At 37.1% G+C, this 26,021-nt stretch overlaps 1 protein-coding gene across 3 annotated transcripts in view; it reads right to left on the bottom strand.

Moving 5' to 3' along the window:
- Positions 1–4,021: 4,021 nt before the first annotated feature.
- Positions 4,022–26,021, bottom strand: part of syndig1l (synapse differentiation inducing 1-like) — a 46,797-nt gene continuing 24,797 nt past the window's right edge. For all 3 annotated transcript variants that reach the window (XM_028041096.1, XM_028041095.1, XM_028041097.1), the window contains exons 3-4: positions 14,485–14,622; positions 4,022–7,451 (exon numbers count right to left, since the gene is read on the bottom strand). In XM_028041096.1, coding sequence (XP_027896897.1) covers positions 7,293–7,451; positions 14,485–14,622 — 297 coding nt within the window. In that variant the 3' untranslated portion in view covers positions 4,022–7,292. The remainder of the gene's footprint in view (positions 7,452–14,484; positions 14,623–26,021) is intronic.

Here is a 26,021-nt window from a genome sequence, read left to right as displayed (position 1 = left end):
GTCTTGAAGTGTCTCAAGTTCAATTATAAAGATCACCCATTGGGAAAAAAAATATATATATTTTTTTTTTACCAGAGATCAATTTCAAGGAAATTATTATTTTTTTGTGTCTAGGTTTTTTTCAATGGCCATAAAAAATGTAAATTCCTTTTTTAATGTCCAAATGAGTAAATGAGTAGGTTGTCATCATCGATCCTTAATTTCTGAGAAATAATAAAACATCATTGCACAAATATTGATTGAAATGGTTAGTATTGGAGTTAATAATCAGATAGAAAAATGTTTTGGAGGAATTTTTTGGTTTCTGATACTATTGCATGATTAAACACTTTCTGGGTCAAATTGACCCACAAACATTTTTGCTGTACCTCAGAAACGAACATAACAGGAGAGCTAGTTCAACTTCCTTTGTGTAATTTATTCACCTTTCCTCAGTTTGCCTGTTTGTTCTCTTTCACAGCTGTTCCTAATCCCATAATTGACTCACCAGCATTCAATGTCATTCTCTACTTTCAACCTAATAAGTAGGCTCACAGACTTTCTCTTTGCTGCTCTGCTCGTGTGCTACATTCTGTTTTCTCCATTCAAGCCCTGTAAGTTTCTCTCCAGTTCTAAGTTCATGGTTGTCTTTTGGTCAAAACCTGACACAGCTGTATGTGATTCAGTTATTTGAAAGATTCACTCAACCCTGTAGAAAAAGAATCTCCCCCTCATCTGAGAACATGGTGAAATGATATTCCACTTCATATTCACAACGCAATACACAGAACCAACACCTGCTCATTGTGCTATCAGCTTAAAGTGATGTTTAGGCCCAATATGGTGATTTGAATTTTTAGTTTTTACAGCTGTAGGGATTCGATGATGTGACGAGTAGAAAGTTTCTCGCTTGTCTGTTATGAGAAGCACAACTTATTTTCCCAAAACAAACCTCAGAAATCCTTTGAGGGAAGTTGGATATAATTTAGATTTTATATGGTAAGAACTAAAAAAAGGAGTCAGCTTCCAAAAGAAATTTGCTGAGGGACATTTTGCACAGAGACATTGAAATCAAAACACAAATGCCTTGTTTTGGAAGCTGCTCTGCATGTCTTTTTGTTTCCTAATCCGCTTGTGAACAAAACGGTTTACAGCAATATTTATTTGAGCTGTGTTGTGATGATTTTCCATGTCATGTGGGTGGGTGATCATCAGCCCATGTAAAATAGGGTTTCTGGGTGCTGCTCCATCCTTGGGTGGAATACAATGCCTGAGAAATAAACTTGTCAGAACATAAGAAGCAAGCTAATCTGACATTATTTATTTTTTAGGAAGTTATTTTTTTAGCATATAAACAGTGGCACTTTAATATTAACATGTATGAATTTCATTTCTTGGTTTCATGACACCTGAGTCATTTAGAGAGGAGAAAACCAAGCAACATCTGGATCAAACAGGCTGTTTTTGTGTCTTAATCAGGAATATCCCGTCCGTGTTTAATCATTTTTGCAATAATTTTCATGGTATGTGCGAGCATAAAGATGTAAATGAAATAGTCCATCAAAATGCACATATTGCATACACAAGATCACATTATATTAAAAACACATCGTCTATTTTTTTTTCAGCTGAGCTTCTTGAACTCTGTAAAACATAACCAGTTTCCTTTGATCCATATGTGCTTATTAATTCAGCCCACTTGTGTCTGCTGTTCAGCATTGGTTGTTTATGCTGGTACAAACCAAAAAACACCCTTTTATGTTGTTTGTTTATGAGTATTGCTCTCTCCCGGTGACTTCGAAAGCATCTCTGTTCTTCTGCAGCTTGTTTAGTGACAGCAACCCGAGATGTTTTTCTCTCTTGCGAAGAAATCTTCTCCACAGCTGGAACCAAACTCAGGTTTCTTGCAGTGTGCATGTACTGTGACACAGCATGACCCACAAAGAATAATTAAGTCTTCACGGGTTTATTTCTTGCATCAGATGCCTAGTCATTTGCAATTCATAGCTGCAGATCAGTGATTCTATCTGAAAGGACATTAAACTGCAAGGTGGCTGATCATTAACCTGTCCCAGAGGATCCCATTTTCCATTATGTCCTCACCAGACTTTGCGCTTCAAGCTTTTTTACATTTTTTACATATTCATCAAAAAACCGTCTTGCCTGCCCCTTAATGCGCTAAAGAATCTGCAGGGCGTGGAGCAAGATCATGGCCCAGCCATAAATGCATTCGTTAAGTGGTGTTAAGTGGAGTCCGTCCTCCTAATAAATGTGTCTAAGAGCAGAGCAATGTTCATTGATTTTCTGAGAAGGCCCCTTCAATCTGTACCAAGCTGAGTGTAATTAGGTGCGAGCCAGTGGTGGAGGACTAGCAATAAAAAGTATTCAGACTGCTCAAGAGAAGGAGATTTTATCCAGATTCTACAAAATCCATTCAAGCACAAACAACTGAGTAATCTCCTGAAGAAAGATGATTCTTTAGGAAAATAATTAAAGGGGCAGAATTATGCTTTTTTCCAGAAACATGGTGACATCTTATAGCACAATCTAGCCATTATGCTACCTTCAGTAGTTATAGAATTGCTGCTTTTATGTCAAATCCATCCATCCATCCATTTTCTGTTCACCCTTGTCCCTAATGGGGTCGGGAGGGTTGCTGGTGCCTATCTCCAGCTACGTTCCAGGCGGGAGGCGGGGTTCACCCTGGACAGGTCGCCAGTCCGTCGCAGGGCAACACAAAGACATACAGGACAAACAACCATTCACACACACACCTAGGGAGAATTTAGATAGACCAATTAACCTAACAGTCATGTTTTTGGACTGTGGGAGGAAGCCGGAGTACCCGGAGAGAACCCACGCATGCACAGGGAGAACATGCAAACTCCATGCAGAAAGACCCCGGCCGGGAATCGAACCCAGGACCTTCTTGCTGCAAGGCAACAGTGCTACCAACTGCGCCACTGTGCAGCCATGTCAAATATGACTTAAAATAAATTTGAATTTGTAATTTCAAGCTTTTAAATTGGTTTCTTTAAATACAGTAAAATTGCAGTAAAGCTTAGTGGCAATGTAAAGCATTACTCTTGTATAATATAAAGGTTTTGTGTGTTAACAAATAATAACAAATAAAAAAGCAATCTGGATGCTAAAGGCAGCGCTACGTTCCATTGATGACTCCTGTCAATTTGTTCTCCAGATTGTGTCATCGCTGTTACAGAGGTTCTGACACTCGGGACCTGTAACACTTTCTTATAATTCCTGAGCAGCTTTTTGCATGTTTCTATAAGTATTTTTGATGGCCTGTGTTTTTTTGGTCATTTGGACAAATTCAGTTAAAATATTCCCAAATAAGGACATATGCTTTGTTACAGTGATAAAAACAGAATGTAGTCAATTCTCTCGTAATGAAACTGAAAAAGCAACTCTTAAGTTTTAAAAGCCAATAAATATGTGGATGCATTTGTGTACAATAACTATAAAAGTAACAAGCAATGTTAAAACTGAACGTGCAGTAATAAACACAGTCATTTAGAGAAAGGTTATGTTGAGCATGATAATGCGGTGATTGCAACCAGTTGGGTCTGAAATTCAAAAACTACATCAACTGGTCTATGCTTTCTAACACTAACAGAATGTTAAATAAGACTGACATGTAGCATACATGACTGGTTATAAACACTTTGGACCTGGGCATTGAACTCAGAGTGTAAATAAATGTATAAAACTGATTAAACATGTTTGCTATAAATAAAATAAACTCTGCTTTTGTCCTAGATTTGATGCTGGTATTATATTTACACATCAGCAACACCAAGAACACAAAGGGAGCTTTACTTCTTGCATAAATCAACGATATTGGTTCAGATCCAAGTTTCTGTCTCTTCCTAGCAATACAGCCTACACTCTGTGACTCAGTCTGGCTTTGCTTTTTGCTTCATGAACTCAATTCTCTCAGGCTGTGGGGATAGCTTCAGATAATTATGTATCTTCAAGTTATACAAAGAAAAGACAAGCAAATAAATAAATGAATAAACATTTGTGCTTTTACGAAGACACCCTTCTGTTCAGGTTTATTTTCCAATACATTTGAGAATGCTTTTGCATCTTATTGACACTATTTACACGATGCAGTCACACAAAAATAGAAAGGAAGAACTCAAAAACATAAATGTGACATATAAGCTCAACACAAACATACGACTATCACCCCGGCATTAAGAACTGCATTGAGAACGATCGTTTTGATGCGTGGACTCAGGTCATCGCTAGAAAGGAAATAAATAAAGCAGCAGCATAAAAGTTCACATACCATTTTGACATACTATACAGTCCCAGGTAAGAAAACAAAGCAGGTTTGAAAGACACTCTCGATGAGTGAATGCATGTAAATGGGTATCTGCAGAAAGAAGGGAAATGTATTTAGCAATAACTTCACTGATGAGGATGACACATGTGTTCATTGAAACCTGTAGATCCAGAGTTTCTGTGGTGACCTGTGGTCCAATTGGAGCCGATGAAGACAGCCTATTCAGATCAGCAAAACTCAGACAAGCTTTGACAAATAAAATGTTACAATCAGTCTGCATTACGCTGTAAATCTGTATCTGGCTTTCATAAAAAGGCAACTCAAAACTGGCTTTCATTTAAAGAAAACGACTCTTTACCTTTAAAAAAGGTTTTTGTAGCAACAAGCAAAACCAAAAGTAGCTTATTAGTGAAATTAATGTGGCTGTGTTATTTCAGGGTAGTTCTCTGGGGAATACACCGCAAAGCTTGTTTTATAGCCTAATTGCAGTACCTTGTTTGCAGCACAGGTACTGCAGACAATGCAGTACCTGTGCAGAAAATGTAACATCTAGCTTCCTGAGACTTCACCGCTCAAACAGTATGCCTGGTTTCTAAGCTTCAATGCACAAGAGTCAGTTGAAATGCCAGAGAATAACAATTCAAGTCAGCTAAGATTTCTTTGCGTTTCCAGATTTTTTTTTTTTTTTTTTTGAGTATCCATGAGAGTTATTGAAGGACTGACAGAAAAATGATGAAGCCTCAATCAGATCTCACTCATTAATGGCCTAAAACTATGTTTTCCGATTTTCTTTTGTTACTAGCTGAAGAGTGGAATTTAGATTCAAGAGTTGTGCAAGTGTGGTCTGTTCTACAGCCGTTAAAACTTTTATTTCACATAGAAAAACAAGTTATACTGTCCAACCAATCATGCATTGCAGTATACTGCCGGTATAGCAGGACTCATGCACGGAATAACAGATTAGAGCAAAATTCAACGCTGTCAGATGGCATTTTTCCATTTATTCATGAAAAATATGTAAGGCATTCTTTTAAATGAGATTATCTACATGATTTATAACCTTCCTGTCAGCTGTGCATGGGTAATTTTAAATATTTTATTTTGGTCCCTAGAGACTATTGGGAGTAAATCTCAGACCATCTGAATAACTCAAATCTGTGCTACTTACATTCTTTAAAGTGAGATTAGTAAGGACTCCTTCATAACCACAGGAGACACCAAGATTTGGTCTCCCATCAGATGTGCATGTGGTATTTGGACACTTTCTCTGCGGAAACATACAGGACTGAGGCACCGATATGTATTTTTGTGACATATGTCGATTTAACACTTTAAAGAGAAGAAAACCTCTATCAACATCTTCTACTGCAAAGTCTCTTGAAGGAGTAACCATCTAGCTTTTTTACATTTTGTCATTTCACAAAACACAAACATCATTGTATTTCATTGGGATTTTGTATGACCAACGTAAATTAGCACATAAGAATAAAGTAAAAAGGAAATGATGCATGTTTCTTTCTTACAAATAAAATTCTGTAAGTGGTCTAGTATCTTTGGGGTCAGTACTTTTTCCTGTGATATACATAAATAAAAAGTAGTACAACCTTTTGCCTACAACTGCTCTAGAACTCTAGAAAATTAGCAGGATCTAGAGACAAAAGTAGGGGTAGCTTTTCAGACAAAGTCCCAAGTTTTCAACATTGGACATGATATTTTTTTTAAACTCATCCAAAAATGTAGAGTATAGCACAACTAAATAGCCATTGCTGTCCTCCAAGAGCCCTATGCAGAAGCTACAGAGGTCCATAGGCCAGGTGTTGGTTTCTGTTAAGAAGACAACTATTAATTGTGCACTCCACTTTAGAAATCCATTCATTTTGTAAAAGAGACAAGAAGAAAACCATTGCTAAAATGTAATGTATTTTCCCATTAGCAGTTTGCCAAAATCCACGTGGGATAACAGCAGACATGTATTAGAAGGTCCTCTGGCCAGAGGAGAGCATATTTAATCATGTTGGCAGAAAACTAGCATTGCAAAACACTCTGGACATGCCATCCCCACTTTGAATAGTGGTGGTAGCATTGTACTCTGGGGAAAAGCTAAATACACCAAAACTCTTGAGACTGGGGTAGATGTCCACCTTCAGCAGTACAATTACCCCAACCATGCAGTCAGTCCTAAATTCAGAAGGTTATTGCATAAAACAGTTCAGTTGATACAAAATACACTTCTTTGTGTTGGTCTACACGTAAAACAACACCAAATTACAATGAAGTTTGTGTTGGGACATGACAAAAGGAGAAAAAAATTAAAGGATCTTTCTCAACATTATCTCAACATTATGCATTTATGCTTAATCTTATTCCTAGTTTGTGAGGAAGTCAGTTCAGTACAAATACCAATAGTTTAAGTTGATGAGTCAAAGACAAGGGTGCATTCATAGCTGGCATACCTGCAAGACAAGTCTGCCCAAAGAAGTTTGAGATATAACATTAGCTGTAATAAATACAGAGTTGGTTTAAATGAGCACATTATTTCTTAACCGTCTTTAATGATGATAGTCAGTTACTTGATTTCTGAACGATATTCTCTATTTTCTCCTTTGGAGCTCAGTTTAGGTAACTGGGAAGATAAAATCCAGTCAAAGCAAACAAGGATCAAGTCAACCGAACGCAAACAAAGCTCACGGGAAATTTTGTCATCACATCCGTGGAGTTAAAAACAGCCAAATAAGTCAAAGTTCCCTTTTTTCCCCTGTGCCCCCATCATTCCCCTGAAGCTTGACCTGTCTCTAGTCACTGTGGCTTGTCCTGGACACCAGAGGGTATTTTGCAGGAGAAGGCAGAAAAGAGAAAAAGGTGGATGGAAAAAAAAAGACAGAAAAAAAAACTGTACATCCACATAAAAGTTTCCTCAAAGTCTGCAGGTGCAATTCTGTCTCCCCAGAGGGGGTTTGTTCTTTTCCCAGGCTCCCAGGAGGTGATGGAAAACAGGGTGCTTCTGCTATATGTGTCCTGGTTTAGAGAGGTAGGCAATGAGAGCTACCACCACTCCTACATAAACACCGGTGCCTATAGTGATGGCTAGGGCAGCGAGAAACAAAGCCCTCCGGGAGGCGATGTTGGCCAGTGGGAAGTCTCCTTTGTTCACTGCCTTGGTGGTCTGGAAAAGAGAAAATGAAGGAAAGCAGATTGAGAATTGGGTGTATTCACCAAAGCTGTGCGCGCCAACAAGGACTTTGATTCACAAGGGAGACATTTTAAATATAAATATAGAAGAAGGGAAATTAAAATAAATGTTTTTATTGTAAATATGTATGCAGAAGAGGAAGACAAGGTTGAAATAGTGTAAATATGCAATCTTTATCAGAGAGCCACCCTGGGGAAGAAAATGTCTCAATGACATGATTATTGAAAATATTGCCCTATAGTGCTGACCTGAAGATAAAAGTCTAAACAGTTTGTGTCCAGAATCTTTGGGGTCTGCAAAGATGTCAACTGCTGTCTTCCTGACCCTAGGCCTGTAAACGTTCTGGTTGGAGGAAAGATCAGCCCGGAAGTAGAGTCTTTGTTGGACCTTCTTCCGAACACTGTTGACGGTAATTCAGTAGTAACTTTGTGTTTTCTGAGATCTGATGTGAAACGGATGATTTTATAAAAAATTGGAAAATTAAGGGTACAAAAAAGATGATTTGCCACAAATGTGACTTCAATCAAGTGCAGTCAGTGTTCGTTTTATTGCCTTTAAGGGAAAAAACTGATTTTGGCAACGAAGTGCAATGTTAATTTTTCTCGTTTTTTGCTACTACTTTTTATTTGAAGCAGTTAAGGTAGCAGGTAATTTTGTTATTCCAGGATAGATCCTGTTTTCAGAGCTGTTCCAATCTGATTAGATGAAATCTTTCAATTTAAACAAAACTTTTGTTAGATTGTCCTCAAATGTCCATAATTTAGTCACTTAATGTGTTATGATGGGTTCATTGTCAGAGTACTGGAGTGTTATGAGGAATTGACAGAACGTAGGAAGGAGGAATTATTCTATTGTGTTTTCATTCTCGTTTCAAATTGTTTTTGTGTTTTCCAACGACACTGTCCTTCGCTACATTAATTCTGTTTGGCTTAATTACAGTACTGCTGACACATTTATGCATTTGTTGTCCTCAGCTGCAGCAGGGTGAAGAGTGCAGATTGTCGTTAAAGAAACCGTAATTCAACGTGTCTGTATATTAACACATGGGTCAGACTGCAGTGTGGAAGCAGAGCCTCCAAGTCCAGGATGTCAGCGTGGGGAATGACCTTCATTATTCCAGACTTCATTTCAACAACAATGTGTGATGTGCCCGCGTATGATGAGATCAGCCTCAGGGTCAGACGCTCTGAGTCATAATCAGGTCTGATATTTTGTATTTCTTTATATTAAGATGGACAAGGAGTGCGTCTGCTAACTACTTTATGCTGAATCTGCCGAGAAGCTGGGCGCCTCCACTTTGTAGCTGATATATGCATCTTGATATAATGCTATATTAAGGACCACAAATAAAATTCACTGATAATCATTGTTTTGATTACAATACCATACCATATTATTTGGTACATACAATAAAAAGCAAAACAATAACGTAAAATATGCTACAGTGCAGTGTATCTTGATACACTGCTAATTATCTGATACATTAAAGACAACTATAATTCTCTTCATCTTATTGTTTTGATTAACTGAAAAAAATGTTATATGGTACTTTATCACACAATCCATTCAATTGGTAAGACATGCGACTGTCATGTTTAGCCAAAGTTTAATGAGGAAGAGCGAGCAGAACCAGGTAAGCAGCAAATCTTGTTACTTTTATTCTCAGCAGGAAAACTTCTGCACACACATGTGCGATCGTACATAACAGTACTGACTTAAGCTAAACCAAGCTAAACAGAGGAGCCAACAAAACAGCAAGAAACACAGGTGAACCTAAATACACACAGGGAGAACAATCAAGAAACCAAAAACAGCTGCATCAGTCAGCACCAAAGGTGGAGGGAATTAAGGAGAAAACTCAGAACAAAAACCAGGATCATGACAGCGACAGAGTCATGCATGTCTTAATGTGCTGCTACCTTTCTGATACTTTAAAAACAACAACCACAATTTGATCCAATCACTGTTTTGTTCTTAATAAAATCTGTTTTTTTATACTATTTGATACAATATATGACAATTTTTAATAATGAAAGTGGTATTGTATTATAAAATCCCAGTAAAATGCAAAATATATGACTACTAGAATATTACTATCTCAGCAGTGAGCCGTAAAATGTATTGTGAAGACTACGAAGTATTAAAATAAGTAAATAAAAATAACAATGCAGGTGTGAAATTCTTGGATCTCCTTCTCACGTTTCAGTTTTGGTGTATTTAAAGTTTAACCTGTAGGCGGTAAGTTTGTAGCCCAAACCCAGAATGAGCTGCTTGCAATGTTAAAAGAACACAAAATAACATTTAATAGAATATGATTATAGTTGTCTCCACTCCCAGCATATGCAAATTAGCTACTTATGTATTAAAAGTGAAATGAGCTCTCACTGTTTTCCACTGAGAGCTTTTCTATTATGCACAACCATGTTTTCAGTAAACAGCAAACCAATTTAGAATGCTTTCACACTAAAACAAGAACACTTTGCTGCTGGCACAAATTGTCATAAAAAATAAAGAACTCAGTAGGCACTTTGCCACATTTAGTAGTGGACTGTGTGTTCTTCCACTGTACACCAACTGGTTCAGTGTCAAGGTCAAGGAATATTTTCACGGAAGACTTAATAATGCAATACAATGCAGATCATGGCTGAAAAGCAAATTTTTTAAGGAAATACAGACATGCAATTGAAAAAGACAGAACAAATTTAAAAAAATCTTTTTCAGGGTTTTTTTTGTTGCTGTCTAGTAAAGCTAAATCCTGAATACTACCAAAACAGCAAATAGTTCTTTCCATCAGTGTAGCGTTGAAGCAGACGTTCCTCTTTTTTATCTAATGAATGAAATCTAAAAAGTTTATGTGTTGACAGAAGATCAGACATGTTGGTGCACTCTGCATATGCAAAGATTATAGCTAAATGAAGAAATGCTCTCATATGGCTTTATAAGATTAGAACTGTGAGAGACTAATAGTGCATGTCAATGTGAATGTCAGGATACCCTTGAGAGCAAAATGGTTAGAAAGCTTCTGGGCTTTATCTGCACAACCTTGACAAAATTACTGAAATGGGGTGTCATAGGAAAAAAAAAGATAACATCTCAGTCTTGGCTGCATGGAGGCTCACTCTGCTTTGCGCTGTCAGAAGTCAATTCAGGAGCATTAACAGGTTTTTTTTCTTTACCAAATGATGTGCAAAGCGGAAAGTCTCCATCTCTGACGCTCACTGTCCTGACTGCCCTTAACACAGACATGCAGACAATTTAACTGCTCAACAATAATTAGCTCATTCATTTTCATTCATTATGATGACTTGTATGCCATAATCTACCTTCGGTGGAGTTATATTTGCATAATCAAGAGCGGAATCATTGTTGCCCCCTCAGCTCCACATGTTGGTCCACGGCTGTGTCAGAGTTGAGAATGAAATCTATCTGCACCAAACACAACCCGCACTCAATTAGTGTCAGATTAATTAGGACTCATTGCTAGTTTACAATCTACAGTCAAAACAAAATTTCTTCAGGTAACCAGGATACTTAAGTCATTATCTGTTGTGAGTGTTTGAGGCTTATTAGTACAAATCCTGAATTCATAAAAGCATTACAAGGGATTTAAAATGTTTTCTTCAGCAAATACCAATTTAGCTGTTTGGGGTCTGTTTGAGGGAACAGATACAGACAAACAATGTCGGTGTTTGTGCTTGTATATATATCCTGGTGCCCTGACTCAACTTCTCCCCAGAAGCTCTCTATTTGACTAAACACGACCTTCAAGTATTGTAGCATGACTATCGATCGACCATATGCAGACATTTACAGTCAATAACAAGTTTGTTTGTTGATGTCCTCATCTAAATGGTGAGGCTGATGTGCAATCATTGAAATCTTTGAAATTCCTCAGCTTTCTCTGCTGCTCTCGTCATTCATCGACAAAAAGGCAATCATTTCTTCAAAAAATGTTTGGAGAAAGAAACAAATGCTCGCAGGTGGTTCTTAACCATTCGGAGGATTCATTGTCTCCCAAATATTACATGAAACATCTGAAATGTTACTTTAGTTTTTTGAGTTCCGATCCCAGTGCTTTTGATGGGTTATGTAGAGGTGTATTTCTATTATTTTCCAGTTGATATAACCATACAAAATTTAATGTAAATTTTTTTATTTTTATAAGAAACTAGCCAATAATCTCAGACTGATCCTGATCAGAAGGATGATATAGTGACTCAATTTATTATTTCACCATAACAAAAAAAAAAACATGAAATGTTCACATTTTTCCAGCTTATTCGCAAAACCGACATGGAATGTTTATTTGATCATTTAAAACTAATGTTTATAATTTAAACATTAGGCCACATTTTAAAAGGAACATAGGCAATGGTCCAGGGAATTTTCCCCTGACTTTTTGTCTGTATTCAGTTAAAAACATTCAACACAGTCAAACATGCTTAAATAATTTTTTCATTGGCTGTTCTTCCTAAGAAAAAAAAATGAAATTAAGATACACCAGGGAGTTACTCAGCTATGACATAAAGTAATTTAAAACTCCCTCTATGTTCTTTCGTGACAGCTCTACTTGATGCAACTTCTAAAGCAGGGAGACTGGCAGAAAAAAACGCCCGTACCTAAACACTGCCACAATGTTCTCATAATTGCTTAGGAAGAATCAAATTAGCTCCTGACAAGATAATTCACTGACTGACTTGAACTCCTTGCCTCCAAAGATAAGATGGTTAAATGTTCAAGCTTTATCATCTAAGGCAATTTAGTGAAATGGCTGTCGATCCACAGCAAATGCACGGGTACAGTGCCTGGTTTTAAATGAGCTTTTGTGAGCACGTGGGTGTGCTAATGATATCCCTTAAATATGTTATCTCTTTGTCCTGCTGATGATGCACGGGAAAGAATCGGTTAGCGGCAAGACAGGACTGGTCTTTGTCTTCTTTATGCAACACGGCATCTTTCAAGCTGTTTCCTGCAAACCGGGGGAGAGGGAGGAAGTCTGGATGGAAGCGGACAGAGACATCTATTAGAGGAGTCTTGCTTTTGTTACTGGTTAAAACTCAAATGCACCAGGGTCATGGATGTGTAATATGGCAGATGTGAGTTTTTATAGCTCAACAGTGAATTTCGATATAAGAATGTGGGTCAAATATACATTAACTAATTAAATAATTTATTGTAATTTCATATTTAGAAGCCATTTTCCTGAATGACTGTGGTTGCTGCTTTAATTAGCCATATCACTGGATGAAACTGGGGCTAGTTGTTGGTCTCAAAGTTTGGTGCCATTTTTACAACGGCTTTGAAACTTTACATTTTTTTAAATACCATAACTATTGTTATGGTTTATTTCCAGAGACCCTTCTAGAGTGAGCAAAGGTTGGATCAAAGATTTTCCAGCTCCTTTGCATCTTTCATCGCAGTCACTCTTATCACTTGTTTTAATAAGAAATGTAGCCATTTCCCTATAACGTCTAGAAAGTGATCAACGCCATCCTTAAGGCAACACTTTTTTGAAGGTAAGTTGGGATGTCTAAAGTTTACTGCAATATATTTGATTAGCAGAGTTTAACTAGCTAACCAAGCCAATAGCCTAGCGGATTTTCAGCCAGTTAATATTAGCTTTTAGTGTTAGCAAAAAGCTTTTGTTTACATAACCTAGTGTTTAAGCTAATTCTGACATTCTGACTAGTGGAGAGGTGTTTACATGACTGGAAAGCAACCAGAAATGGTTAGCACCTCTGGTATATTGTCAATCCTTTTCATTCAAGATCCTTACAAATAAAAAATATGTTATTGTATCATCAACTAACAAAGTACTAACAGAGATAGTTGTAAAAATCTGTACATGTGGTGATTTTGTTTTGTTTGTTTGTTTGCTCACAAACAAAAAAAAAAAAGATAGAAGCCAAAGAGTGTATCTCAGAAAAGGAAGAATATGGTGACATATGATGAGGATGGTGAGGCAGTTTAAGATGCTGAAGAGGCTAAGCATTTGCCATCTGGGAGAGCTTAAGGACAAAAATATAAATTTTTATTGGTAACATACACAGGTCAACTGGGTAAAGTAGGGTGGGTAGTTGGTAGTGAGGGTTTTATCGAGTGTAAAGAGTAAGCAGCATGTAGAGATTGCAGAAGAAACAAATACTGAAAGTAAACTGAAAGTTTGTAACAATATTTTGATAACAGTATATAGTTTTCACCCAATAGGAATAATGTATTTATTTGTCAATGACTTAAAAGTCTAAATGTATGTTGTCTATCAAAGTGAAAATGTGAAAACTCTTTATTTAAAGAAATAAATGTCATTTTTTTCACGGTGAATGTCTAGTGAGGCTATCATAATGTCTACATTAAAGAGTTAAAAATGCAACGTAAATGTGGATAAAAGAAATAAAACGTGGACAATTGTTCATATATTCATGGACCTTTTCCAACTATTTAGTTCTCTAACCTCCTGCAAAGCAGCTGAAACAGGCCTGTTTAGTGTTTCCGAGAGCTCATCATTTTTAAACACCGAGGCACACCTTTAATTGGGTTCATCTTTAATCCTCTTGAAATCGGCAATAGTTCAAAGGGTCCTTCTCACCTAAGGATTTTGAAAGCCTCCTTTCTTGGCGTTCAGAGATAGAGCCTTAAAAGTGATTTATGAACTCCCACTAAAGGAGGCTCTCATCGTGTTTACAGAGCATCAGGCTTACAGACTGGCCTTGAGTTATTGATGGCTTGCTTAATAAAAATTGGCCTTGCATTAGGACTGTCAGTTGCAAGGTTTTTACTGGTAGTGATGGTTCTTAATCTTGTGGTAATGACTCGCACACCACAAAAAAACGGGAACGTGCATGTGAGTGTGTGCACACTGATGAATCTATGAAAATGTGCATTTCTGTGTGTTTAAAAGCACGAAATGTTAGACCCTTGACAAACAGATGCTGCATCATTCATGTGTAACGGACCGCAGCTTTGAAGGCGTGTGTGTAATCGTGTGTGTGTGTGTGTGTGGACTCACCCCCTGTGAGAAGTAAAAGGCTGCTATCCCCAAAGGCCAGAAACAGCAGAGCATGGAGAAAATAGCCAGGCCAAGGTGGTCTCGTGGTGGGACAACTATGAAGTTATCTTCGCTCTCACTGTCACTGGAGCAGTCCGTCTGCATAGAGAACAAGGTCATAGCATACTTCCATTACAGGCATCATCCATAGACATATTTTACAGCTCACAAGCGGTGGCATGGCAATAAACAAAGAGGTGTGTCAAGCTAACAAAGACATCTTGCATTATTCATTCTGTTCTGGTACTAAAAATGTAGAAAAAACCCTCAAGTTGGAGCATTTCAATAGGAACATCAAAAGAACATCATAGAAACAGTATACAAACACAAAAATATAAACCTTTAAACTCACCCACCATTGTTACATAGTTATTTTTGTGGAAGCTTGTTATTTACACTTAATATCCTGAAAATACCATTGAAATACTTGCTCCTTTTGGAAAATACATACTAGGTTTCTGAGTTTATAACCACTATGATAATTTGTAAATGAAAATTTTTTATATTCATGGTGCTACAGTGGACCACAGCCTATTCAGGGTTCAGTATTCATGAATTTACTGATTCATGGATTTTCTTCTGTGCAACATGACTCAATTTTCCACTGTAATCCACTTTCCCATCCCAAATCTTTGTTTCACCTTCTATCAGAAGCTGCCAGACTAAAGTTAGGCAGCTTCTTGACTATTTAATGGTGAGCTTGTGTCAAATTGTCATACCTACAGTGTTACTCTTTATAGTTAATATTATAAAAAATATATTTTTAACATATTTGTTTGAAACTGTCACTATGTCCTGACAGCATAGCATGAGCCTCCTCCCTCTGGTTCTACTGTCATTTGTAGAAATACACCAATCAGAGTGAGGAGGAGGGTCTTAGCGCTGTCAATCAAGCTCATCTACACACTCCTCACACCACAAATTATATGAGATCTCTAAATTGTCCATGCACTATACTGAAGATTATAGTAGTAAAAAATGCGAAAATATATATTCAAGACACTTTATTAACTGAAGTGACTAACTAGAAAAAAACAGACACACACTCCTCACTGCTGAACAATAAGCAACACATAGTGATATGCAGGCCCATATCTCAAATTTGCTTGCTTTCAATTTTTGCTACATTGTTGCACACCACATCAACAGATAAATGCAGTTTGGATATTTATGGCTGATATCTTGTTAGGTCTACAGAGGGGAAAAAAATAGATTTTACTGTAAAAAAGTGACAGATGGCAGATGGAAGCCTCTCTCATTACAATGAAGTGTGAATAGGTAGAGGTAATTTTCAATCTGAGTGAGGGAAGAATCTCCATCCTTTGAAAAGAAAAGTCATTTGTGTAATGAGAAACAAAACATGTCACTGTATGCGGGATTGTTTGCTTCCACCAAATGTCACAGCTCATATTCATGGCGTTTTCGTGATGGCCCATTAGGTTTCCATTAGTTCTGATATATGCAGAAGCCCACATTTTGGCTTCTAAACAACAGATGGTATCAAAAAAGGATACGCTTGAAAGTATCCTCCATTTCAGATGTGAAAAACTTATAAATCAAACACACCTCCAACCCTAAAGCTTTATGAAACTATTTCACGCTCCACACAATATTCCTCACATGGAACTGCAACGCTTTCAGCAAAAAAAAAGAAAAAAGATTATTACTCTCTTTGGGAGGTTGCAGATTCTGAGTCCTTATCCAGAACAAAAATGATCAGTGTGTGTCACCATCTACCGATCCACATATTTTGACCGTGACATCTTCTAATGTACTCGCATATCAACAAAGACGAAACAAAAACCAGAGATTTATTTTCGGTGGTTGTGCTATTGAAAGGAAATTGCAGATTGAGGTCACCGTTTCTATAAGAGTCTTTGAGCTGCATTCTTCCCATGATCCTGTTTGAAGGATGATGCAGCAGGAGGATGGAAGATTGAAATAAATGACCAGAAAAAAACTAACAATCAAGGCTATTGAGACAAAGTAGTGTAAAATAACATTTGATAGTTTAATCAGATAGGTTGGATAAGTAAGAGAAAAGGTTGGGGAAGGTGGATAAAAGCAAGCAGCATATACAGTCTAAGTGATGGAGTCTATATGGTATTGATCCTTTTATTGTAGAAATGTTGTTTGGCCAAGGAAGTTTGACTTTTTATTTATTTATTAAATTTTTATTAGGGTGCAACCTGAATGTATGATGTAAATATGTCTTGCATCATGATTGTGTTCCAATTTTCTCTAGTGATACAGTCCTTAGTAACTTTTTTCATATTCTTCCACATTTTGAAATATGTTATATTGGGATTTTATGTGACAGACTAACCCAAACCAGCACATAATTAAGAAGTAGAAGGAATATAATACTTAGTTTAAACTATAAACTATAATATAAACTATTATAGTTTACTATACTTAAACTATAATACTTAGTTTTCAAATGTTTGTACAGTAAAAGACAAAAAAAAAGGTCTGGTGTGATTTGAATTCTGTCATATTTCATTTCAATTATAGCTGCAGGTCTTTCAGAGTGTGTCAAACTCAGTCAGACTGAATAGTGTTAGTAATTATAAACAGATCCTTCATTGGATTTATGTCATCATCTCTGAATAGTTTTCCTGTAGCTGCTAAAGAAATTCATACCTAAAGTTTCTACAACCATTACTGGCTCTATTTGTCCCATCTGTCCTGTTAACAGATTCCCCCACCTGAGCTGTGGATCTCTGCAGCTCCTACAGAATCACTAAGGGCTTCCTGGCTGCCTCATTGAATAATGCTCTCTTTGTCAAGTTGGTCAGAGTAGCAGGGGTGGCCATGTCCCTTGGGCATTTAAAATAATGTTCCTTATGCAGTTGATCACAATCGACTAGTCAATCTCTGTGCCAATAGAAGAAGATTGCAAAACTATCAAACGTTAGGTCCATCCATCCATCCATTTTCTAACACCCTTGTCCTTAGTGGGGTCGGGAGGTGTGCTGGTGCTTATCTCCAGCTAACGTTCTGGGGTACACCCTGGACAGGTCGCCAGTCTGTCCAGCAAACGTTAGGTCATTACATTTTCTTTTTTCATTCAGCCAATCAGTTTACTGAATCACTCTACTGCTTCCACATTTGTTCATGATGCTTGAAGGTCTTGTGATGTTCAGTTTGGGTCATGTTACTGTCTTGCAAGCGCAGCTACAGAGATCGTCATTTAGCCAAAACGGGAATCTGCCAACCGCATGGCAGCTTAAGCTGGCAGATGGTGTTCAGAAGAAGTTGAAAATCTACCACTTTTATTCAGAGTGGAAATGGGTTTTTATGCACTTAGGTCAAAGACAAACCAGTCTGCCTGCTTTGCTACCAAGCTGTTGTGCTGATGAAATGGGAACCTGGAACGACATCACGAGGCCCACCCAAAATTCAAAGGCTTTCCAACTAAAATCGCTCTCCAGTCCACAAAATGAGAGGAGAGAGAATGGCTGAGTTAAAGTCACCATTAAAGATGTTTACCATGTCTGCAAAAAAAAAAAAAAATAAATAAAAAAAAACCTTTGCGTGGATGGATGCTAAACATTTGAGTGGGGAGTTCATTTGGAGGGGGTTAAGACTTCAGAAAATATATGGTGACTATAAATATAGTCATGAAATTGAACAAATTGATCTTTTTGATCAACAGACACGTTTTTGAACAGCCGACACATAACTGGAAAAGGTCAGAAATTGGAAATAATAATGAAATGATCAAAAAGGGACTGAAAAAAGCTTGTGAATGCCCTGAATTTGATCATTATCATTATTATCACAGTTATCATTATATAGATGACGACAACACATTGCAGACAAATTAATGTTCTTTCAGTTGAATCTCTTTATATTAGTAGCAGCACATAGTTGTAATATTTCCATTGCATTTAAAGTTAAAAGGTTGCAAATGAAGGATTGTATTGAGAACACATTTGCTTGTAGCCGTAAAACTAGTTTCAATTAATTTAGAAGCGCATACCCATGGCCATGTTGCGTGACTGATGATGGAGGATTAGACGGTGGGTGGTTGAGACCCTACCCTGGCTCTGCTCTCTCATGGTAGGGGTACATTTTGGATTAAGCTTCAAACACAAATGCAAAACAAAAACAAGCAATATTTGACAGCAAACATGATTGAGCCAGCAAAAGCTTTCATATTGTCCTTTGCCCGCAGACAATATCCGACTCTGCTGTCAAGCTGCGCTCACAAATATGTTAAAAGCTGTGAAAACAGACTCCTGTTGTGGTAGTCAATATATTTTAATTCTTTTTTAAAAGGAAATGCGGAGGCTAAGAAGGTCGGATGAGCATAATGCAGCTCACATTGTGCATAATGTCACTCTGCAATAACGGCCTAAAGCAGATGCCATGGTGCAATCGCTGCAGAGCCAGACCAGCTTGCATAATGTGTGTTCAGATTTTTGCTAACATTATATGCACAGCCTTGTGGCTGTTTGGAGAAAAAAACAAACAGCCTTCAAGAATACCATTAGTAAATATTTGCCGAGGAAGAGAAGTTCAACTAGCACAGGAAGTTAGTAAAGTAAGTGAAGAACCAGATTTGGCTACATGATAACTATAATTCAAACTTTTCAGACAGCTCACGAGCAATTTTATGAACCAATTATCTTCCGGGAACAACGCAATTATCTTTCATTTTCACTCAAATGAATGTGACACATGATTTCAAATCAGTCTCTACAAACATACTGTAGTATTACGGGTCATGAACCTCCTCTGGGTTTACAGCAAAGCAGAGCTGTTTACACATTTCCCGTATAACTTTTAATGAGCATCTGCATGCTGCTGCCAATCGGTCACCTCTACCAGAGTGTCCTAATGAGTATGAATTCAGACATTTTTTCCAAACTGCGTGGTAAAAATATGAAATGTTGCCAACAAGTTGCAAATAGATAATTGATAGCTTCATCACTTAGCATAAGCCACTGAAGGGTTTGATTAATTTAAATATCAGGAAAGATGTGCACTAATAACCCCAACGTTTTCAAAATGTGGCCAGATATAAACAAGCAAAATGACTCTACTTTATGCCAAATGTAGATTCATCTTATGAGAGCTTTACTTTAAAATTAAAATACAGTGGCCCTTTGTATTCAGCAAGTCTACAATAACCTAAGTTCACCGTTAAAAGAATCAATCTGCTGTATCATCATTGTTTTCAGTTTCACTTTGCTGATTCAACCACATAAATTCTTGTGGATTTTATGAGGTTGATCAACAAAAATTGCAAGAATAAGCAAAGTGTGGCAAGCATTAGTATTTACTCGCCCTGCAAAAATATTTTATAGGAACTCCTTTCATTGTAATTATAGTTACAAGTCATTTGCAGATTTTCTTTCTAAGTTGTCATATTTTTAGTTCTTTCCATCTTCCGATAAAGTCTACTCTCCTGTCCTTGCTGGAAGAAAATCTTCCTCACAGCATATTTTGTGGTGGGGATAGTACTGGTTTTCTGCCAGACACTGATTATAGTTGGTGTTTAGGTATTAATAAGATAAGATTTCTTCCAGTCTTCCAAAAATGCATAACTATACAATGATATTTTCAAATTTCCTGTCAGGTTTAAACATTTCTTTAACTCAAAAACACGGTGGGTGGCTGGATGACTGCTGCAGCGCCCTGAGCACCGCTCACCGCAAGCAAACTTAGCAAGTTTTCTGGGGGAAACCCTGGCCTCCATCACTTTTCGTTCATTACTAAACATTACTTTGTTTTGGTCCGTCACATAAAATCCCATACATTAACATTAACATAATAGAAAAGTAAAGAGAAGCTATTTAAACCAGCATTGCCTTTTCAACCTTCTTATTATGCAGGTTATTATGCAATGTTTGAGATTATACACTTATTAATTGTTATACTGTACGGCAGTACTGAGATATAGTGTGCAGGAGGGGCTGGAGGCAGAAAGAAACCTCTATAGCCAAAAGCGATTCAATTAATTGGATGAATGCATAAGCAAAGTTAATGAGAAAAATTTGGATGCAAAGTCACATTTTAGGCATATTTGCAGGCATAAAACATGGGATGAATCATGCGAAATGACACAAATTATGCACATTATTCGATGTTTCCCTATGGTGTCTGGCACTTGCTATGCCTACATCTATTAATAAGCTATTTACAGAAACAGCAGCTATTAGTGTCTGTTCTTAATAGTCTCTTCCTTATTCTATTACTTTATTTCTGCAATAGATGGCCCGTGGTCACTCAGAATAAAAACAATCATTGGCGCATCCAGCCCAGCAACTACAGCGACACCACACTTGGAAAAACAACATCAATCCACACCCACCGCATCAGAACGACACAGCAGAGGAGCAATCACTGCTGAGATCCACACTTTAAGGCCAAGATACGTTATCATGTTACAACATAATACACACATCATGTTTTATATTAAAAACGTGACATGTATATGTATCATGCACTACAAGTGCACAAGCATAAACCTGATAAAATGTCCACCATCCTCAGGTGTTTCTCTCAGAGTGCACAGAGTGCGTGGGCTCACGATAATAGCATCTCTGTCTGCGACGTAGTGCTGCTGTCTTCCCAAACATGCAGAACAGTCATTGGAGACCTGCTACCCACGATGACTAATGAAAAAAGATTGTTTTTTTCTTCTTTTCACTACCTTGTGGCCTCTCTTTGACAGGTGTGCAATCTGGGATCGGGTAATGAGACATCAGCAGGAACCGGTACATGGTTAGCATTCATGTTGCGTTACTTGAATGTTTTAAAATGCAAAAGCAAATGTTGGGTTTGTAGAGGAAGTAAGCAGAGGTGGGATGTGAATAGTTACATTTACTCAGTTACATTTACTTAGTAATGTCTTTTCATGTGTTCTTCAACTCGAGTACCATTATTTTTGAAATAACACAAATCTTGCTTGAGTACAATTACTCACTGCTCCTACTTTTAAACTTATATGACTTCACGTCAACAGGGTACAGCAAATTATGTGTGACTGCAAAAGTGGCTGCACAAAATCAATTCCAAGTTTGCTGTAAAGATGTTACTTTTATTTAAAGTGACAACTGTGCTGTTACGCTAATTAAAACTGCAGCTGATTTAAAAAGTGAATTACAAACACATAGTGGGATTTAAGTACCTCTTTCAGTGGACATGAGAAGGAAATTCACATTATACTGTTAGTTCTTGTCAGTTTTGCACATGTGAGGGAGCCTGAATTATTTTGTTTATTTCCTGGAGAAGGGGAAACAACTAAATCCATCTAAATCCAACAGAGCTCCTTTTAACACATTGTTTGTATTCTCTATGTATAATCATCCCTTCTAGGGCTGACGGTAATAAAAAAAAAAATCCTCACAACGTTAAACACAGTTTTCACTCTATTCAATTTTAATACTCTGAACTGCTAGTCAGGTGAGGATTAAATATGGCATTTGGTACTTCAAAGTGGCACTACGAAGGATATTTTATTTCTTGATGTCTCATTAATGCTTATGATAACAGGATGATGTCATTATTAAATTTCCTATGAGACCTATGGTATGCTATGCAGGCATTTTTGATTTTTCAAGGAACAAAATGTTTTCTGGTTAGAATCATTTCCAGCTGTGGTCCAAGATTAAAGTACAGACATATGTGTTAAAACCAAGCTCACTGCAGGGGTCTGTCACAGTTTGTCCTTTTGTCAAACTCTTCCAGACATCCTCTATCAAAGTTGAACACAAGACTCTAACAGTCCAACATTGCATATAAAGAATTTCTCAAGGCAATAGCTGCAAACAAAGTCATACAAATGATCTATGCTTCTGCCTTAGGTTAAAAGGAACATTTATCATGGTTGCTACTATCAGTCGATAATATCATACTCAGCAAAACCAAAGATACACTCACTGCAGTAATTTTCTGCCTAATGGCCGGAACGGAAAAAAGAAAAGAACAAAAATCACCCCACATGTTATTTTGATATTTCATTTCTAATGCTAGCTTGTCTATAGAAATAGATAAATAAAACAATAAAACAACAATAAACTAAATCATACTACAGAAAAGCTACTTCTTATTTAACACAGACCTGTGTACGTCTGAGTGTGGTTAATTATGAAACGACTTCCAGCTACATTAAGTGGCCATGTATTTGATACAAACCAGTCAGAAGCCACATTAAGACTACTGCTAGATAAAGTGAAAAGTCTTAATCATTTCATCTTCATGAAAACTGTGAGATAGGTGAGATACATTAGCAGGAAGGGAGCATTTTATTATGACATAGATGCTGATTAATATTAATTGACATTTTAAATTGCTTGATTAAAATGAAAAAAATAAAAGATAATCAGGATATATGTGCAAGCATATAGATAGAAAGTACATTCACGGACCCAAAATGACTTTCATTCAGAAGCCAGTGAAACATCTCAAATCTGTGATTGTGTGCAGTATTTTGCACTTTGTAGAGAATTATTATTCATTAAGCAGTAACTTAAAATCTCCTTGGTGTTTTGTTTTTACAAGATGCATAAAACTTTGGATTTACAGAGCTTTGACATATTTTGAAACATTTCTATCATTTGTTTAACTGAAACACTTCTCTAAAAGGCATAAAACTCTTTAGTTTTCAGGTTTGAAAATCAATTTCAGAGCTCATGTGACCCCCTGACTTTGTCGAGCTCTATAAGAAAAGTCTGAGACTGTTAAAAGATTTTGCCGGAAAGTGAGGCACTAGCTCACACTGTGTGAACCTTTTAAAGAGTGAACAACTGGCGTGCAGCGAACTAGAGAATGACAGCATTTTAAATTTAATGTAAGCATAGGCAGCCACTTTCTCTCACATATAGATTAAGCGGATAATGCTTGTAATCGACTCGGCCTCTATCTAACATTCTGCAGAGGGTAGCGGGATGTCACTGATATCTGTATAAAAAGCCAAACCCTCTATTAATCTGACACACAAGGCAATGATTTTAACGTTTTAGTGCTCATGGTGCAGAGTGAAAAAACAGTAAGGCTGAGTGGAAGTTGATTTTTATGTTCCACCAATGCATCACCTGCTGAAATTTCTCTCTTAGACCACAACCCACTTCCTCCATTATTATTATTATTATTATTATTATTATTATTATTATTATTATTATAGTCACAGTTCTGATTACAGACGCGCTCAGTGAGTGCCAGCTGGAGACATCCTCGAAGGATGTAAAAAGCCTCTGGGATGTCTGGGATGTAAAAAGTACTGATGAAAGCAAATGCTATGCATTGAACTGATGCAACAGATGGGTGACAAACAAATGTGGTTGGCTGAAGTATTCTCTTCGGATGCTGGTTACAATTTTAAAAAGACAAATTTTGACTGGGAAACAGTTCTGCTTAGACTGATAAGTTTTAAAATGAGTTTCTGTGAAATGGTTAGATGGAGTTAATATCACATCTGCAGATAGAGAAGATAACGCTCTTTGCATTTTCATTTTGTACTAATTCACATTCAGATTGAATGTAGCATCAATTCCAAGAAGTGCCAACACTAATTTATACTGTCCCACAACACACCAGCCTGAAAAACTTTGAAGCAGTTTAGCTGAACGCCACTTTTAAGCCATCTTCACATTTGCAATGGACAATTAGCTCAAGAGAAATAGGATTTGATTTGCACAGGAAATGAATGTTGGAGGCTGTGTGCAGCCAATCATCTTCCTGCGGAAACACAAATTGAGAACTGAATTCTCACAGAAAAGCAAGATAAGATAAAATTACCGTATTTTCCGCACTATAAGGCGCACCAAAAAACCTTCAAAATTCTCAAATGCCGACAGTGCGCCATATAATCCGGTGCGCCTTATATATGGGCCAATATTGAGCCACCAAAGGTCTCGCAACTACGGTAAGCAGCCGCCGACTTCATTTTCCCCCATAGAAGAAGAAGCGCGCAGTGCACGCTGGGTTTTGTGTAAAGACCCCAAAATGGCTCCTATTAAGAGACACGCTTACGACGCAGAGTTTAAGCTCAAGGCGATCAGTGACGCCGTAGAACACGGGAACAGAGCAGCAGCCAGAGAATTTAACATGAACGAATCAATGGTGCGGAAGTGGATATATATTGTGATTGCACTAACGTTTGATTTACCGTAACAGTATCAGACTGTTTTTTAAGTGTTTATTGAATCGAGGAAAAGTTCCCCTCCACTATATGTTATACCTTGCTGTTGTTAAAAGATAAACTGTGTCACAAAAATACCGCGTCACTTACTTTACCTCGGGGAAAATAATAAAACAACTGTTTGTTCATTTTGGGAATGAATGGAGTTTTCAGAACGCTGGTTTGTAATATATTAATAAAGTTTGACTGACCTATCTGACTATTTTGTTGACATTCCCTTTAGCGCAGTTCCATCTAATGGATGCATAACGTAACCCCAGCCTCTACTGTAGCGTCTATTCTATGCGCATTATAATGCGGTGCGCCTTATATATGAAAAAAGTTTTAAAATAAGCCATTCATTGAAGGTGCGCCTTATAATGTGGTGCGACTTATAGTGCGGGAAATACGGTACTGTTAATATAAATAAAAGCTAACAATCGGATTGAGTTTCTGATTTCGTGCTATAAATCAGAAGACAAAACTAAAACTTTTTATAAATTAAATGCTAACAATAAACAGTCGCAAATATTAGGAGCTGAAATACTTAATGAGGTTAATTGTGATTAATCAATTATTGAAGTGATTGTCAACTAATTTAGTAACTGATTAATCATTAACTGGAGTATACAGACTCAAAAAAGTTATTTGATAAAAGAACAACATCCTCAGAACAGTACTCAAGGCAAAATGTACAAAAATATATACATTTTGCATTTGAGATAAGAAAAACTGTCTGTAAATACATTCTGCCCAAAACTCATAAAGTGGCAGTTTTAGATTCACCTGGTTCAAATTCAGTCCAAAAAATAATCTCACACTAAAACACATTTTCAACATTTTCGCATTAACGTTAAGTCAAGCACAAAGGACACAGCTTTTCAAATGTTGATGTTAGAGATCATTTTCAGCTGCAAATGCATCCTTTGCTACCGCTCATCAAGCATGCTATTTAGGAAATAAAATTAATATTTTCCTATTTAAAAAGGATTTGAATTAATTCCTTATTTGTATATTTCAGTGTATTTCTGATTGCATAAAAAAGTCTTGAATAAAAAACATATTTTTTAGGATAGTAATTACAATTATAACTAAAATAACCTTGAGTTGAATATGAAAGTTTAAGTTCAGGAGTCACAGAAGTTTTCAACCTCTGTGACTCCTGACATCACAGAAGTTTTCAGCCTTTGTGACTCCTGATGTCGGAAGTTTTCAGCCTCTGTGACGTCAGGAGTCACAGAAGTTTTCAGCCTCTGTGACTCCTGACGTCACAGAAGTTTTCAACCTCTGTGACTCCTGACGTCAGAAGTTTTCAGCCACTGTGATTCCTGACGTCGGAAGATTTCAGCCTCTGTGACGTCAGGAG

The sequence above is a fragment of the Xiphophorus couchianus genome, chromosome 15 (assembly GCF_001444195.1).
Source record: "Xiphophorus couchianus chromosome 15, X_couchianus-1.0, whole genome shotgun sequence".
Classification (NCBI taxonomy): domain Eukaryota; kingdom Metazoa; phylum Chordata; class Actinopteri; order Cyprinodontiformes; family Poeciliidae; genus Xiphophorus; species Xiphophorus couchianus.
The sequence above is the reverse complement of the archived record's forward strand: the minus strand, read 5'-3'. Positions and strand labels throughout refer to the sequence as shown.